Source organism: Rhipicephalus microplus, chromosome 5 (genome assembly GCF_043290135.1).
Source record: "Rhipicephalus microplus isolate Deutch F79 chromosome 5, USDA_Rmic, whole genome shotgun sequence".
Lineage (NCBI taxonomy): Eukaryota > Metazoa > Arthropoda > Arachnida > Ixodida > Ixodidae > Rhipicephalus > Rhipicephalus microplus.
Window position 1 is genome coordinate 216858771 of NC_134704.1, and position 19187 is coordinate 216877957.

Below are 19187 nucleotides of genomic sequence, written 5' to 3' on the forward strand. Positions count from 1 at the left end.
TTGCATGTGCAGGGTCCGTGTGAAGAGTAAAGCCCAGCGTGGACACAAGTTCCGCTAGCTTGCGCCAACACTTCTCATCACGCACATATTCCCACAGTGTGTTGTGAGCTCTGAAATCACACACGATCACCAAGGAATCCCTGCCAGCAGCCTTCAGGGCCTGATCGAAGAGTGCTGCAAACGTTACAATTTTATGTCTGGGGGAACAATATATGTTAAATACCTGGAGTGGCGCATCTTGTTTCTTGAGCGGAAAAAGTTTCACTATAATGTAGGAACACACAGTTTGAAGTTCAAAGTCGACAAGGATAGTAGCTGTGTTATTTTTGTGCGCACAGACACAGAAAGAAGGATCCTATTGCAAAGTGATGTATTTGTAAGGGTGGCGCCACTCCCTGGCTCTTGGAGGGCAACCACAGCCGGCAGTGAGTCAAGAGTTGATTTATTTATTTATTTATTCAGTTATTCTCAAGGCCCGAGGGCATTACAGAGGGGAGTGGGTACATACATACATGTACAGCATACAAATCAAAATACAACAGAAAAATTGCAATCGTCGCTTGCTACAGGGTTGAACTGAGGCTACGTACAAATAAAATTAGTGAAGGCATTTTTAAATAAAGCAGCATCTTTTATACCAACAATATCACAAGGAAGATGATTCCAGCATACAGATGTTTTTGGCACAAATGAATTATAAAAACACTTGGTGTGCGCTAAAGGAAGTCCTACTTTATGGCGATGATCAATGCGAGTGGAAACGTAAGTTGGTTGGGCCAATAATCTGCTTCTGAGTAACGGATTGGTGAAGTAAATTTTATGGAATATACACAGCCGAGACACTTTCCTGCGAAGAGACAGTAGGGGTAATGCTAGTGTAGTTTTCATTGATGTACGCTCGAGGTGCGATGGTATTTTGAAAGGATGAAGCGCGCTGCCCGATTCTGCACTCGTTCTAATTCATAGATAAGCGAGTCATGACCAGGAAAAGTCGAATTGGCGCCCGCTTTGTGCGGGATCGAAAGCCTCGACAATTCCACTAAACATTGTTAATGGAAACGGCTAAATCGCTTTTCGGTAAGCGCGTCACCTTAGAACTGCTCGCCATGGTGAGGTAAACTGAGGTGAGATAGTTGTGGCGCATCTCGGAAGCCAGCATTTGCAGTGAGTGAGAGGTCCTCATCACCGGAGAGCGAGCAGCTGTTATCATCTGCCTCTATGTTGCATCTAGAAGTTTAAATTGAGCGGCCAAACGCAGCCTTGTAGGGATTGCCAATCCAGCGTGAGGGGCGCGAGGAATGCGAAATTTGCTGGGATATCATCGCGGGGATTATCTCTTGCAATTTGGACATGGCAGTGACCATTACTGATATTTGGTTTTCCATGGTGGCTAATCGGGCGTCAGTGGCTCGGATACGGGCCTGAAAACGGGCCTCGAATTAGGTGTCCGCGCTTGTGGCCGCCTCTGGGGCCACGAGCTCGCTTTCCATTAGCTCATCCGCAGGGCAGAAGGGAGTAGGAGGAAGCTGGTTGATTTTGGATTCTAACTGCACAATTTTCTTTTTTAGCATCTTGTTTTGGGCCCTCAGTGTTACTATTTTATTTTGTTCTGTGCTCCGCGCCAATAAGAGGGGAGTTGGAAGCGGGTATGAGAGGCAGCCCCACCCAGACCGCTCACATGTTACTCATTATCAAGAAAGTTGACCTAGGCCCAGGTCTTGCCGCGCGCCTCTCTCGCTAGTTTTCAGGGTCGTCGTGTGGTTGAGACTCCGTCGGCGGACGCATTCCAGCAACCCCAGAAGGTGGTACTGGCTTGTCAGTATTCCAATTATCCCGGCGAGGCTTGTGGCTGGGTAACCTATGATAGCGGCTTGTCTTCTTGGGTGCCGGTTTTTTTTTCCCACCTTTTCGGGAGGTCAACTTCGGTTTTTGGAATTTCGCCGCACATTCGCGAGAGTTAGTGGCATGGGCGCCACCACACACGGAACACCGGGGAATACAGACGCGAGGGGCCCGTACCCCCTCCACCAGCGGAGCGTGGAGTCCGCAAAATCCACATCTGTTCGGCTGCAGATTTAGGCATGCATCCGTGCGATGCCCGATGACTCCACACTGGTGGTGGGCCGGAATAGTTTCGTAGTAGTTTTGCATGGTGAGGACCATATTGTAGCGGTGCTGAGGCAGGCAGGCTAAAGAACAAGCGTCTTTATTAGGGTGAACTAGTGCCCACGAGTCCGATCACTATGGCCGTCGAGTGCGAGTAGCCGAGTTGCAAAGATCCAATTATCTTCCTCTTTCTCGTAGCCCGAGCAAATGAACTCGTGGCGCATGTCAGCACGGTCTTGCTGGTGCTTGTGCCAGAATGATTGCGGCGGGCTACTTCAACGTGGCCAACCTGTCATGGCATTATCCTCCTCCTCAGACGCATTGTGCCGATGCTTGAAAAAGTGAAAAGATACATGCGCACTCTCACTAGTTTTCCGACAATCTCTAATGATAGGTCTTCATGCGGACTTCGTGTACCACTTGCGTGGGATTGCGGCGTGTTGAGCTCACGTGTCCAGTGGATCTGACTTCATAAGTTACGTCACTGATACGGTTAAGTACTTCATAAGGGCCAAAGTATCGGCAAAGAAGCTTTTCAGACAGTCCTCGGTGACGCACTGGGCTCCATATTCACACGTTGTCACCGGGATGATAAAGTGCGTCACTTTGTCGCTTGTTGTACCGACTAGAATCGACGCGCTGTTGGTGGCATATTTGGTATCTTGCCATTTGTCGCGCTTCTTCTGCTCTTTGCAAGAAGAAATCTAAGTCACGTAAATAGCTGCTTTCATCTCGTAGTGAAAACATGGCATCCAGTGGAGTGGTCACTTTCCGGCCGAGTACTAGTTCGAAAGGGGCAACGTGGGTTGTTTTTTGAACGGATGTATTATGTGCGAATGTTATATAGGGCAATATTCATCCCAATGTTTATGTCCAACATCGACATACATTGATAGCAAGTTGGTCGGAGTTCTGTTAAGGCGTTCGGTTAAGCCATTTGACTGAGGGTGATACGCCGTTATTTTGTGGCCGGTATTTGTCATGCGCATCAGGCATTGCATTAGGTCTGCCGTAAATGCGGTGCCCCGATCCGTAATAACGACGATGGGCGCACTATGTCTGAGCACTATGTTGTTCACAAAGAACTTGGCGACTTTGGCAGCTGTCGCACTGTACTGAGAGTCAGTCTCAGCATAACAGGTCAGATAGAGTGTGGCCCATTTCTTGCCTGCACACGATGTCGGAAAAGGTACTAGGAAGTCCATGCCGCCTTGTTGGAATGGGGCATCCGGAGGGTCTAATGGCTGGAAAAGGCCGGCTGGTTTTACGGGTGGAGTTTAGCGTCGTTGACATTGACATGTTTTCATGTAGCGCTGCACTGATGCGAGCAACTTTGGCCAACAGTACTTGACCTAAAACAGGAAATATTTGACCTAAAGGAAATATTTGACCAACAGGAAATATTTGACCTAAAATCCCAGCTAATCTTTAAGCCGGCTATTCTGAAGGCCACTTCAAATTGGGCCGATTTCTCTGCAACACAGCTACGGAGCCGCCTAGAAACGGCAATAATTTGACTTGACTTCTTGCCTGTGGGCGTGTAGTCTAGCCAGGATTTGACTAAGACTGTATCGCTCAAACCTGTTTGAATGGTTGCAAAAAACGTGTGCAATGGCCTTCTGTTGCATTATTTGAGCCAATCAGATAACGAAAACTGATAAACTGGGCTTACATAATCCTTCAGTTGCAAGATATACAAGGATGGTATGTCGATCAGGGTGATTATTTCGGAAACAAGTGTTCTTGGCAGAAAAGTGTGGTGCTTTTTATGCAATAAAAGCTGAATATCCTCCACATTGATGACCCGTTGCACAGAAAGTATTGTGAGCTGATTGCGAATTTTTCTTGATGATTGATTGATGTGTGGGGTTTAACGTCCCAAAATAACCATATGATGATGAAAGACGCCGTGGTTGAGGGCTCCAATTTCGACCACCTGGGGTTCTTTAACGAGCGCCCATATCTGAGCACGCTGGCCTACAACACTTGCGCCTCCATCACAAATGCAGCCGCCATAGCCGGGATTTGATCCCGCGGCCTGCGGGTCAGCAGCCGAGTAGATTGTGAAGTTTCAGTAGTGAATGCCGTAGTAGTAGCTAAGACGTTACTCATTGACCTGAAAAACTCACGATATGCTTCTCACGATACGCTTCTAGAATTTGTTTAACAGTGTGTACTTGAACATAGTGCAGTGACCTTTCAGAACACTCGGGGTATGTCAGTGCGGGGGTTTTTAGACTTTTAGGCGTTATACTTAACGTCCACATTGGTTAATTGGGTTGAGAACATTTACGTCCAAAAATATGTATTAGTATTTGTCCGGATATTGAACCCGTATCTATTGATAATTTTATGGCCCACTTTGATCGAAGAATTGAGAAGAAGTTGTAAGAAACTAAAGTTTTAAAAAGTTTCACGTTTCTGCATTATTATTTCGGAATTTGGAAATGTAGAGCTAAACAGTTTCAATGTTGTGTTAGTTTGACTCTTGAAGTATTTCAGATGGTTTTCCGGACTCTAAAGCTTATACATGAAATGTCATGTGGAAACACGTTAAGGTTTCTTGATCGTTTGTTAAAATTTTAGGATGACCACGTTTGCCGGATTTATGAGCTCAGCAGCAAAACGCCATTCTCGCCTTTCTCTTCTGCACGCAAAAAAGTAGTCAAGAGGTCTGTCACGCGTATGTGCCTTTTGAATTCCATTTATAAATTGCGTTTTCACCTCATGCCGAAGAGCTTTTAGCAACCGGTTTTGCGACTGCAGGCAGCAGGTTAACCTCAATGACTGGTTATAGCCATTGCTGAATTACTCTATAGAGACCTAAACAAACAAGGTAGGGAGCGTAATGACACTTCCCTGCAGGAGCGGAAAACGACTGATGTCCCATATGTCCATAGTGTGGCGCAGAATCTGAAAAATATTGTAAGCCGAGTTGGTGTACGAGTGGCATGTCTACTCCAGGGAAACTGTCAAAAATATTTTGCGAAACCTGTTCTATTTAAAAAAATAAAGGAATGGTTGCCAAATTAAGCATCGCAATAAATATGTTGAGTGTGCATTGTCCGTTGTTTATAGAGTGCCCTTTTTCTTCGGCCTCGCTTTTGTTGGACATACTGAAAGATGTCGTAATGAGAGGTTAAAAGAGCACCATAATAAAGTGCAAAAGGCTACCGAAGGTCACTTGGCAATCCACTGTAAGCAGTATGGTTGTGTGGCGTATTTGGACAACACATACGCTTTGTATCGTGACGGAGGTTTATTAATCCATTTGATTGTTGAAGATGCAGGAGTGACAGGTGATGACTGAGAGTGTGTTAGTGCACCTGTAGGAAGACATGCGGCGTTTGCTTTCCTACATATTTCATTTATCCCTGCTCTGGCATGTACGTCCACAGACGCTGCCGTTCTTCCTGGCGTCTTCTTCTCTCGAGGTGGCTCGAACACGCGGAGCAGCTGTGGCACAACTTGTTCGTCTTCTCCGAGATGCTGATGGCTTGCCATAGCCCCCCCCCCCCCTCTAGCGAGGTTGCCCGTGCGCGAAGGAGCGAACCCTATGAGCAGATTACAGGTTCTGTTATTGTGAAGCGCGTTCGTCTGGTTTTCGCGTGTGGGTTGTAATACGGCGTCAGTGTGAAGAAAAGCCGGCTTTGTGTGATCAATGGAGACACTGTCTTCGCGCCCATTAGGCAACAGAACGAAATGGTCCGGGCAACGCTTGAAAACCCCTAAAGAATCCGTCGTAAGGAGGTTGCAGTTTGGGTCTGATTGCGTCACGTCGTACGAAGACGTGGGTGCCACCGCAGAGCACACGACTGACGAAACTTGGGCGTGATTTTTGATGCACCGGAATTGTGGATACATGTCTCATGGACTTTCTGAGGCGACTGGCATAATCAGCTACGTCCAATGTTGATACTGGCGACGTGTCAAAAAACTGTCCAGGAAGCCTTTGGGTAGTGCCAAATGCCAGCTCAGCTGAGGAGCAGGACGCGCCCGTACGTATCGTGCTGCGCAGGGCGAGGAGGACGAGTGGTAGTCGCTCCGTCCAGGGTATCAACAATTGCGAGGTCATGAGCGAAGCTTTGAGTTGACGGTGAAATCACTGAACTATGCCATTCAACATCGAGTGGTAGGCCATCGTCCTGATGTGGTTGACACCAAGCATTCGGGACAAGTTGCGGAAGAGCGCGGAGTCAAATTGACGACCACGCTGTGATGTGGTGGTCTTGGGAACTCTGTGGCGGAATATTCACACGGTGATGAGTCCGCGGGTGACTGACTCTACCGTGATGTTGGTGAGGGGGGTACTGCCTCAGGCCATTGTTGAACAGGTCTACGCAGGTTAGCATATACCAGCTGATTTGCGATAGGGGCAAAGGGCCTACGTGGTGCACATGACTGAACCGCGAGTCAGGAGGTGCGAAGGTACCCAGTGGGCTGACCGTGTTGCGCTGGACTTTGGTTAGCTGGTACTCTAGACAAACACGTCTCCAGTGGCGGACGTCGATGTTCATTCGACACCATAGATATTGTCCTGTGATGAGGCACTGAGTCTCACTAAAACTGGGGTGCGACAAGGAATGCAAGGCGTTGAATACTTTGCGGTGAAATGGTCCTTGAACGTAAGGGCGAGGACAACTGGTAGAGGGGTCACAAACGAGGGGAATTGCACAGCCTGGAAGTTTGACAACTTCGAGCTTGAGAAAGTTCTGTTGGAGTCGCAACACCTGAAGCTTGCTGTCATCCTGCTGTGCAGTAGCCATGGCTGCAAAATCGACTGGTGGGCGCTCATCTGTAGTTGCGTTGATGTCTATTCGGGAAAGCGCGTCAGCAACTGGGGTGTTTTTGCCAGTGATGTGCCGGATATCACTCGTGAACTCCGATATGTAGACAAGCGGGCAGATCTCACGTGGGGTGTGGGCAGAGTTTGTAGCGGTTGATTGACACGTAAGCAGCTTGTGGTTGGTGAAGATATGGAACTGCCGACCATCTATAATGTGTCGAAAGTGCTTGACAGCCAAATAGGCCACGAGCAGTTCGCGACCGATCGTGCTATAATGACGCTCGGTCTGTGAGAGCTTCCGTGAGAAGAAAGCAACCACCTGCCAAAGTCCATCAACCAACTGCTGCAAGAATGTTCCTGTGGCGACGTCCGAGGCGTCCACTGTGAGTGACGCAATGGCGTCACTTTTTTGATGCGCGAGGAGCATTGCATTAGCCATAGCTTCCTTGGTGAAACTGAAAGCTGTCTCTGTATCACGCGTCCAGAAGATGGAAGCGATGTGCTTCGTTTGACCGGATAGATGTGCGTTGAGTGGATGCAAGATGGCAGGGCAATGAGGAATAAACCACCGGTAATAGTTGGTAAGCCCGAGGCATACACGTAGTTACTTTGTATTTGTTGGTCGTGGAAACTGCAATATAGCTTCAACACGCGAGGCCGGTGTAGAGATCTCACGCGAATCCACGTGATAGCGAAGAAAGTCCAGTGAGGAAACGCTGAACTCCCTCTTTGGTCCGTTGACGGCTAGTCCATATTGGCGGAGTCGTGTGAAAACCTGACGCAAATGAAGTTCGTGATCTGCACTTGTGCTGAAGACAAGGATGTCGTCGATGTACGCGAAGCAGAAGGTCTAACCACGAAGTACATGATTTACGAACCGTTGAAAGGTTTGTGCGATGTTTCATAGACCGAAGGGCATATGCGTGTATTCAAACACGCCAAAAGGTGTTATTAAGGTAGTGTTCAGTACGTCGGATTGCTCGACAGGTATTTGGTGGTATGCCTTTACTAAGTCGACTTTGCTATAACGGTGGAACTGTGCAACAATGCCATGAAGTCCTGGATGTGCGCTTCGAATAGCGGTCCGGTACCGTCAATTTGTTGAGGGTGCTGTAGTCACCGCATGGTCTTCAATAACCTGAAGGCTCGGGAGCCATGTCTATCAGTGACGACCAGGTTCCGGAAGAGAGGCGGACATATCCGAGTTCAAGCATGTGCTCGAATTCTTAGCGTGCAATCTTGTAGTGGTCAGGAGCAAGACGATGAGCACGTGCAAACACCGGCACTCCTACTAGGCATGTGATAAGTGACATTGTAGCGCATCGGGCCTTCAAGAGATGGAGCACGAAAGAGAAGCGTAGACCACGGTGGGGAGAATTCGGCATGAGCTTGCACAAGGTGAAAGAGTAGCACATTTGATATCACGCCCTGATCCTTGAGGAGGGTCTTAGAATCCACGAGACGGCTATATCATAGGTGTACCACAAGCTTAACATGCCAAAGAAAATCCGCACCGATTATGGGTACACGCACGTTGGCGATTAAAAAGATCCGCTGAAACGTGTGCCTCAGGCCGATGTCAATCGTAAGATATCTCTGTCCGTAGGTTCGTAAGGTCGAACCGTTGACCGCGGTGACAGATGGTGAGGTCTGGCGTCGTCGGTGGTCTTCCAACGTAGGAGAAACAACACACACTCCGCCACCTGTGTCGTTGAGGTAGCGGACTTTGGTGACACCGTTAGTTACGTGGAATAGGTGGCTGTATATCGGGCCTGACACACTGGCCACCGTCAGTGCCTGGCCCGTGCGTTTCCCGCAAACTGCCATAGCTGTTTCCACTGACGATCTCGAGCTCCGTATCGGTGGTGGTACCAGCAGACGGTAAGAGGCAGACTTAGCAATCTTTCGCGGCTTTGGCGGCGTTGTCGTGACGCGTTGCGGTGGTGGTCTATCTTGAGTGTGCTCAATTCATTGACCAACTGATCCACTTTGCGCTTCAGCTCCTACTTAGCTTGAAGAAGGCGTTTTAAGCAGTCGTCGCGGACCGGTGCAGATAGGGTATAATCACGTGCTCTATCGAACGCAGATATGGATGGTGCACCGATATCCGTAATCTTGTCGGCTATCCGGGCTAGTGAGTCTAGGGTTTCTGTAGACGATCCGCTCAAAGTCATCTGCACCTGCTGTGGCAGTCACTGTCAGAAGAATTTGCGTAGGATGGATGCGTCCAATGCAGCAGAGTGGTCCCCAATCAGGTGCCGCATGCGACGCAGACGCTTCGTAGTCGTTCGGTCACCGAGTTCTTCCGAGGTGAGTAGCTGCTGCAGCCTAGGCTGTTCCGACTCAGTTGTCCGGCGTATGAGCTCCTCATTAAGGGTATCTTAGGTATTGTCTGGAGGTGGAGAACGCAAAATGTCTCTTACAATGATGATGACAGCAGGTGGTAAAGCGCCGATGACGTAATCGTACCTCCCTGTTCGCGACAATACCCGGTGTCGTCGGAAGAGTGGCTGGATGCTCAGAAACCAGAGCGCAGAGTCCGCGAACGAAAATTTCGGGAGCCTGAAGGTAGTGACGACAAGGTCAGATACCATGAGGTTCGGCATGGCGTCGCTTTTGGGTGTGGCGTTCATGGTCACCCGAAATGAACGGAGCTGAAGAAGCAGAGTTGGCCGTGATGCTCGATGCGTTGACAAAAGGACGACGAGGTGCACGTTGCCATTCAAAGTCTGGGTTGCTATTTGTAGGAAGACGTGCAGCATTTGGTTTTCAACATATTTTATTTATCCCTGCTTTGGCATGGACGTCCACAGATGCTACCGTTATTCCTGGCGTCTTCTTCTCTCGAGCTTGCTCGAACACGCGGAAAAGCTGCGGCATAACTTCTTCGTCTCTCCGAGACGCTGATGGCTTGCCATACACCTATTATCTCGCTCACGTGGTAAGAAATAACTTATTAGGGTGGTGTCATTAATAACAGATCAGCAATGTACGACACTGCACGTGCGCTTTTGTTGTTCTGCACTTTGCTTTTTAAATGCGAAGCATTTCTTCGCGAACTTCGACGACTTCGCAGGTATCTATCTATCTAGACGTTAACTATTTTAAGCTCTTCAGGCCGTTTCGATAGCGGTATTACTACCAAACTTGGCATGGCAAAACAAGAATGTATGAAAAACATATCTGAGTAATCATAACGTAAAACTCATGACATCGATGTCATCAATATTATGAGTTACATTCCATAGTCCTGCAGCTCTTGCGGTTGTTTCGTTGATATGGCAAGTTGCAAAACTGGTATGGTATGACACAAATGCATGGCGAACACAAGCGACAGACCCTAACATGAAAATTATGACTTGCGTGTCAAGTAACAACATGACTACATGCCAAGCTTATGAGGCGCTCACGGGCGTTTGGCTAGCGTCACATAAACCAAATTGGGTATTACAGTGCGTGAATAGATGACGAACGTATGTCAGTGGCGCAAACACGATAATCATGAGATGCGTGTCATGTAACAACATGACTACATGCCACGCTCATGATGCGATGGCGGCCTTTTCGCTAGCTTCACTTATACCAAATTTTGCACTTCGCGACGCGAACGGACGACATAGATAAATGACACATACAAACAGAATAATCATGACATGCGTGTCATGTAACAACATGGCTAAATGCCACACTCATGATGCACTCGCGGCCATTTCGCTAGCGTTACATATGCGAAATTCGGTATTACGTGACGTCAATGGATGACGAAGGTGTGTGACTTGTGCAAACATGATAATGAGATGCGTGTCCTATGAGGACATGACTACATGCAACAGTCCAGGCACCTATACATTTCGACGTGACGTGGTGCGCGTGCTCGCTGGCGTTCATTTCGTCGGATCACGCTGTCATTGCCACGCCAGGCACCGGTCTTGCCATATACTCGCCAGCGCGCGCCGCACTCCGTTTTTTTTGACGCATGCGCATTTCAGCGCGTCCGGCGTCCTTCCGTCAGGAAAAGAGGGAGGCGCAGTATTGTCGTCTGCGTGAAGTAACGGCGCGAAATGCAGCATGCCGCATTTTGTGCTGGTTGCTGTCGGGCCGCTTCGACAGACGCTGGTCGCGCCGGTCGCGCCTGGCTTCAGACTATAGAGTGCTCACGTTTTGCTATCGTAGCGTCACTGTGCCCACCGTGCGCGCGTGTCAACGCTGCATTGGAGTATAGTGGGCCCTTCACGATGCGCTCGCGGCCGTTTTGCTGGATCCACATAAACCAAATTTGGTGTTACGCGACGTCAATGGATGACGAAAGTGTATGAATAATGCAAACACGATAATCTTTACACGCATGTCATGTATTAACATGACACCATATCACGCTCATAGCGTGCTCGCGGTAGTTTCGCTAGCTCCCCATATAGTAAACTTGGTATCACGTGGCGTGAATAGATGTCGAAGATAAACCACACATCCAAACACGACAATCATGACACGAAAGTCATGTAAGACATCATTTACTTCCACCTCGTAACGTTGTGCTGATTTTAAAGTGACAAATGAAACTTTCTCATTCGTGCTTCGCATATCATCGATTCCCACTGTAAGTAAAATCTGCAATTTTTTTCTTCTTTCACCTCTTTATATACTCAGACGTTTGCAATAAACGTTTAGTTGAAATTAAGCGCTTCTGTCCTGTGTTCCTGTGTAAAAGGTAAACGTTTCCAACCAAGAAGCAGAAATTAATTTCATAAGTTTTTAGGGTTCGACGGCCAACTCCAGCGATTTTCGCCCCAAGCCAAAGTATTGGTATTTTATTGTACCTAAGAAGCTCATGTGTTAGGCCTGATAGAATAAATATTCGTAAAATTGGACAGTAATATCAAATAGGCAAACAAGCGCAACACCGAAGCCGAAAACCAAGTGACTAGCACTCTCTTTTCACCTCGTAGATGTTTGTAGAAACCTCGAAATCGCGCAAACTATGTGGGGTATGCCAGCGCGTAGTATGAAATCTGCGAAGAGCATGGCGCTCAGACGAAAGGTGACCCCGTCGCAGCAGCCGTACCTTGTCTGTGTCTAACAAAAGAACTTGTTGTTGGGCTAGTCAGTAACTCATTTTTCAAGAAATAGCTAGAGCAGCATTCATGCTGCTCTAGCTATTTCTCGAATCGAAGGCCATCGACGGCATTCGACCCACGGAGCAGTCGTACGAAATAGCATTCATGCAACAAGCACTATACGTGCTTGTTGCATGAATGCTTGTCTGTGTGCATGTGCCGCATGTCTGTGCTCTAATTATTTCTTGAAGATGATTGTGACTGCCTGTGCACCAGTTCATCGGAGCTGTCGGAATATGACAGGTATGATTCGAACCCATATGTATGCCGCTAAAACCTTCATTCATCAGTGATTAAGTAGCACACACCTGCATTGGTACAGTGAAACCTTGGAGTTGCAATCATGACTTTTATGAATTTCGGGGTGATAAGTATTTTTGGTGGACTCGGCCAAGTTCCAATGGCCTACACTCTAACGGAGTACAGTTATTGCAAACCGATTATCATTTCGCGATGTTTGATACAATTTTATGCTGGCTCACTCGTATGAACCGGCGCTGCCGTGAAAGACTTCACGTGCGCGCTTTGGAACCCAAGCCCAGTTATGCGCACTGCACCGTATCTTCCAAGGTCATACGTACGATGACGTAGGCTTAACGCTGTACAATGAGCTTGAAAGTGAAGAAAAATCGGACAGTAAATATCACAAGTTCACTGTACATCGGTCATCTTTCGGCCATTAAACGTTCAGAGTTGAGTCTGCGGGCGTCCTGTATTTTAGTTGCCATCTACCATGTTCAGTAGCGCAGATATGTTTACTATTTAAATTGATGGAATGACAATGAATGCTACGAAAGGAAAGAAAAAAAGTTCGATATTATAGAGAGGTTCGCAATCCTATGCCGCTCTCTGCTTACATTTGTCAAATCAAAAGATAGAATAATGATGGTACTTTCCTAATAGCGCAAATGCTATAAAAGGAAGCAAACAAAACTCATTAAGGTGTGAGGCACAAGACATCACTATGGTTCAAAGAAACATGAGACAGAGCGTTATCGGTGACTCGTTTAAATTAATATCGGCCAGAAGTAATTTATGCACGTATTCTGTTTTCGCAGCAACAAATTTCTCGCGAGGACGAAGTAACATCACTACCAGGCAGATTTGTTATTGAATAGTTTGGCTGTGTAATTATTATACTTTGAGCAGAAAATATAGAGCTTTTAAGAATAACAACGTTATTAATATTGTTGAGTATTTAATAGAAGAAAGTAAACAACGAAATGTGGGCACCAAAGGAGAGCTCGTGCCTAGGCTGCATGGAACGACCATTTGGCGGATACTGGAAGCGTTTGTTACCTCTCTGAGCCTACAAATCTTTGTTTTCACTCCCATTCTACCGGTGAAGACACCTTTTTTCTACATATTAGGGTGCCAAAACCCGGGACTCTGCCATTTAAGCGACCCGACGGAAGGAGTTCGCCTGCAACGGAGATGGAGTGTATTAAAGGCAAACGAACGACTCAGCGAGTTCTGCACACGTACATGCGAAACGAAGCACGGCAACTGATTGAATCCAACCAGTTCACCTCATTGGACCTTCGTGTGGTGCACGACCGGCTGGAGGCATCCAACGAAGGCCTGCGGACGCTCAACTTAGAACTCGAAGCAGACTTCACCGACGAGCAAGTCGCAGAAGATTATGCCTTTATAGCAGAATATGAAGACAACGCGGCTGCTACGCTGGCGTTGCTGAGTCACCACGGGGAAGAGTTGAAGGCGTCCACGTCCAGGATTCCCGACAGTGCAGCAACTAACAATGCGAACGAAGGTATCGTCACTGTAGGTAGTCGTGTCTTTGGCTATCACGGGTTAATTGGCTCTCGTTTACCTAAACTTGAGCTGCTTCACTTCACCGGAAGCCCAACGCAGTGGCAACCTTTCTGGTATATGTTCAGGCACGCAATTCACAAAAACCCCAGCCTATCGAACATTGAACGGTTCCACTATTTGAAGGTGACTAGTGACTAGGCAGGTATCTGCCTGGTGACTAGGCAGGTATCGAAGGCCATCGACGGCATTCGACCCACGGAGCAGTCGTACGAAGACGCCATCACCCTTCTAAAAGACCGCTTTGGAAACAAGAAGATCATTGAGCAACAATACTTGTCAAACCTACGAACGCTCAGAGCGGTTTAGTCCTTCATTGATGTGGCTTCGTTGCGAAACCTACTGTAGACCATTCACCTCAATATCAGGTGACTTAAGGCGCTCAGATGCCTAAAGATCTCCTATGCTGCCATGCTACTCAAGGTCCTCATCAAAGCGATCCCCGGAGATACCCTGGTAGAACACTTCAAACAACAATCCCGACAGACAAGCGTTGGTGCGGTTGCAACCTCAGAAACGGAACTTTGAGAGCTACTATAGTACGTACGCATGGAGGTGGAAGCTCGCGAGAGAATTTTCTTTGTGGATGCCGGCAGTCATGGTGTTGAAGATCACCGACGAGGCCCGCTTCATGAGGCTGAACCCACGGCGTCTGCTGTGATCAGCCACGCAGCGATTGAAAAAGATACCTGTTTCTTTTGCCACTCTGCAGCACACACTACAGATTCATGGACATACGACATTAGCTTACATGAAAGGAAGAAACGCTTAGCAGAGACTAGAGTAAATGTTGAGCATGTTGGTAAGACGTAATTATTGACGTAGCGCGTAAAATAGGAGAAACACAGGACAAAAAAAAGGGACAAAGGGGAGGGCTTACTTCCAATAAAACTTTATTTCGAGGAGCGTACATATATAGGGTCACTGAACGCAAAAAAAAGGCAAAACAGATGAAAACCCCTGAATTGCCATGCGCGAAAAACTTACAATATCAGGAAGAACAGTTATTTATTTATTTTATTTATTCATTGATACTGTTAGCCCCAGTGGGACTGTTACAGGGTGGGAGACAAAAAAAGAAATAACACTAAAAAAACTTCTCAGCCCGATACAAAGACACATTTTTGTAGACAAATCCATGAGCAAATCTGAGCACAGATAACATTTTCAAGCACGGGCAAGCTATAGCGACAATAAAGAAAAGCAACACGTGTTCAACAACCGAGGAGTCATCAGCCACGCACAACATCCCCGCATACAAGCGGCGCAGCAAATGTTCTGCAATGAAATGTGCAGGAACTGCACCAAGAAACACGTGTACAGCACGTGTGCAGGACAGGAGCACAAGGACACACAAATAAAACGTTGCAGAAGCTATCGATCACTTATAAGTGAGTAATGACGAAGCAAGGACGACTCAAACTGCTCAAATGTGACTGCGAAAATTGCAGCCTGTGGAAGGGCAGTCCAGTTCTTTTTAACAAAAACCGATAGAAGGCGTGCTGACGCAGTTCAGCCCTCATTTACTAATCCTGTCTGCTTCAATAATCTCCCTTGTCACTTTATTTCCGTTTTTACCTGGAATCTTGGTATCATGAAAAAGTGGTTTGCAGCCACGTATGCTGCAATGCAGAGCCAAAAAAACATTACTAGTAGATTAGAGCTGAACTGCGTGAGCGCACCTTCTCTCGGTCTTTGTGAAAAAGAACTTTCCTTCCTGAGATTGTAAGTTTCTCGCGCGTGACAATTGAGGGTTTTTCATGTAATTTGCCAGTTTTTTTATTTGCACTTCGTAAGCATATATATGTACGCTCCTCGAAATAAAATCTTGGTGGAAGTAAGCGCTCCCCTCTGTCCCTTCCCTTGTTTTGTGTTTCACTTATTTTAAGGGCTACGTCAATAATTATGTCTAGAAAAGGTTGGCAGGTGCTGCAAATGCACCATCAATGGACATCGGCCAAAACATTGCCACAGTCGTGTAACTTGTCATAAGTGCAACGTAAGGTACGCAACAGTTGTTAGCAACCCCGAATACGCGCAAAAGAAACACTTCAACGAAGCAAGGGCTCCTATTTTAAAGGTGAAAAATAGTGAGTCATCATCGTGACATAATGAAAAGACAGTCCTATTAGAGACATTTCGTGCATGACTGACAATCGAAAGTGAATCTTGCTTCATCAGAGGCGTGTTAGACAACGGAAGCCAACGGACATTCGTTAGAGAAGACATATCTTAAAAGCTAAGATTACCTATAGTGCGCACGGTCAAAATGAATGTCAAAGCACTTGGTGGAGTGAGTGAAGCAGCTAAAAGAAAAGAAAACATCGTCAAGGTGACGCTGATGAATCAATTCAACCATACCACGCATGATGTGGAAGCTATAGAAGTACCATTCATCTGTGAGCAGCTTATGGAACTTTAACCCATGAACGTTTTAGCGCAACGGCTGCTGCATGAAAAGAAGTTTATTGCAGACGTGACTGCGATTCCTGTATTGAAAACTGAGGACGGCATATGCTTGCTCATTGAAGCGGACCAATTGAGGAAGCTTTTGTTAAACAAAGTTTTCCTCAATGAGCGAGAAAAAGTCCTGGTGTCCTTCAACACAAAGCATGGTTGGACCTTTCAAGGACCTATACAGTGTGAAGGACAGAACTTTAAGCGTGCTCATACTACTAACTTCTGTGTACTTCACACGAGCAGCGTGGACACAGACATCCCTCCATCTCTGCAACAACTCTCGTATGTTGGTCCAGTGCGGTCATTTAACGAGGACGTGCATCGCAACAATCAGCAATTTCAAGTTAGACTTCCTTCTCGGTCACTGAGCTCAACTCAAGCAAAAACTCGAGCAGCAGCCGAACCAAAGCTTCACATATCAGCATAACTCACAGCCGCAAGGCGAGAGCTCAAGCAACGACACGACACGACGATCGGGCAGCTCCACTTCGACGGGCGCCCTGAAAACCATTCTTTAGAAGACCGCGACACCTTTATTGACGACAATTGTGCCGTCTGGATACAAAAACGCCTTCGGGAAGCTCATCTCACGTGCAGCAAGAAAACACCAGTGCTACTTCCGAACCGGTAACTCAGCTCATCGTTATGCCAGTTCACCGGGAAGCACCTCATGGTGTTTGCAACACCAACTGGAATTTGTGCTAGGTTGTTTGTGCGTGAAAGCAAGCCGAGCTTTGAAACGTGTAAGTAAAAGCTACATTGCATGAGCTCAGTTTGGAACAAAAACGGCAAGTCCACCAGTCATGTTCGGGTGGTCATGTCGCGGTTATTGGCGTTTGGCAATGATAGATATGAATTTTGTAGTGTTGTACAAGGATATTGTAGGGCAAAGAGGTAATATGTGGTGATTTGCTTCATTTGTGAAAATGACGCGATAGCTTGTAAGAAAGACCCTTATAATGTATGCACCAATCGCTAAGAAACAACGAGGCCATCAGTGATAGCATGATTATCAGAATAACGTAAATGCGCGGCCGAAGAGCTTCTTGGTGGGTGCTTTGCAAGAACTGCTATAAAGAGGGAACTTTTACCTATCCCGTCGAACCTTCGCATCGGGTCGCAGAGTGTATTCAATATTGTTTAATATGTATAGGAGAAAGTAGACAATGAAGTGTGGGCACGAAAGGAGAGCTCGTGCCTGGGCTGCGCGAAACGAATGTTTACCGGACATTGTACGCATTTGTTACCTCTCTGAAACATTAAACCTTTCTCTTCGCTCCCATTCTACCGGCGAAGACATCTTTTATTCTACAAACATATAAATTATTGAAACTCAAGACCCTCCGACACCACTAAAAAACCTTTAGGGAAACAACTTTGTAAATAGGCATGTGCTCGTTCATCAAGGAACTCTATAACAATTGAGGTAATCGCGCATGTGTCATCATGCGTCAATAGCCTCTGTAGCTGCTCTTACTCTAACAAACTTGCTGGTGTGTCGAAGTGTCTTGAGATACAATCGGGAAGTGCCGTATTGGATACACTATTTCCTGAAGTATGTTGAATGCGTTTCTCAAATGTATAGTTATTATATTTCAAACTCTCATTCAATGATGCTCAAGTTTACAGGGCTTATCAGCGACGTGGGTGTCTTTATAAAGTTACCACCTGAAGAGAACAATAACTCTGAACTAGCTGTCGAAGGTCATGTAGGCATCAATCGCAGTTTAGGTTCGCAAGCCAGTTAGGTCACATTGTGGCTTTAATTTGTGCCTCACTAGGCACAGTCTCTCCTGCGAAAACGGCAGCTTCGAATACGAAAGCGTGGAGCAGATGTTTTTGTATGAAGACTTCGCGTTATGCCACATTGGGAAAACGTGTGGCGGGACCTTACAAATCTGTTTTTCATACAATACCGTTTATTCCCACACAACAGGGCACCTAATGTTTTTCACTATAATATCCCAAATCAACGAAAAATTTCCTTATGCTTTTTTGGCTTCAGTCAATTTGATTTGCAAGTGTAACAGTCGTGGCAAAGCCATAAAAAATGTCGTATAAACACACACACACACACACACACACACACACACACGCACGCACGCATCCACGCACGCACGCACACGCACACGCACACACACACACACACACACACAGAGAGAGAGAGGGAGAGAGAGAGGGAGAGAGAGAGAGAGAGAGAGAGAGAGAGAGAGAGAGAGATCAGGCTTGGCCTTACGGTTTCAACATTAAAGTGGTCCATTGCGTGCTGAGTCAAGAACCTCAGGTCAGGATATTCAATATTTTGCACCTTTTCATTCAACTCATCGAAAAATCTCGCGCGATGTACGGAACAGATAACTTAAAATACGCATTGTGGACAATTTGTGCAACGTATTCCCGTTTTATTTCAGTCAAGAAATTCAGATCAGGATAGTCAATATTTTGCACCTATTCATTCAACTCATCGAAAAATCTGGCGTGATGTGCGGGACGGATAACTTAAAATACGCATTGTGGACCATTTGTGCAACGTATTCTCGTTGTATTTCTCTGTGCAGCTGGACGTGAACCACACGAGTCATCGTATTGGGGCCATTGTGTTTGAGAAAACCGCCAAATGGGGCATACGTCCCGAAGACGGAGCAAATGAAGAAATGCTGCTTAAAAAACTCGACGCACTGAAATATACGAGTGAGTTACGTTGTTCAATACTCGAGTGATTGCAATGACCCAGCCTCGTGATTTGAGAAACTTGCATTTATTAGATGCTATAACGACTGCATTTTTATATTATGATACTGTAAGCCAAAGAGTCAGATAAGAGTGGGCGTAGAAACAGTGCTGCTAGAGCATCCAATGCGAAACACATAGTACAAATCAAATGCTGGGCC

General features: G+C 46.7%; 1 protein-coding gene across 12 annotated transcripts in view; it reads left to right on the forward strand.

Annotated features, from left to right (window-relative positions):
* Positions 1 to 19187, forward strand: part of LOC119173521 (complement factor B) — a 1265978-nt gene that overhangs the window by 557803 nt on the left and 688988 nt on the right. For 11 of the 12 annotated variants that reach the window (XM_037424323.2, XM_075896490.1, XM_037424324.2 and 8 more), the window contains one exon: positions 18855 to 18987. The exons of the other annotated variant lie outside the window; for it this stretch is intronic. In XM_037424323.2, coding sequence (XP_037280220.2) covers positions 18855 to 18987 — 133 coding nt within the window. The remainder of the gene's footprint in view (positions 1 to 18854; positions 18988 to 19187) is intronic. 12 annotated transcript variants of the gene reach the window in all.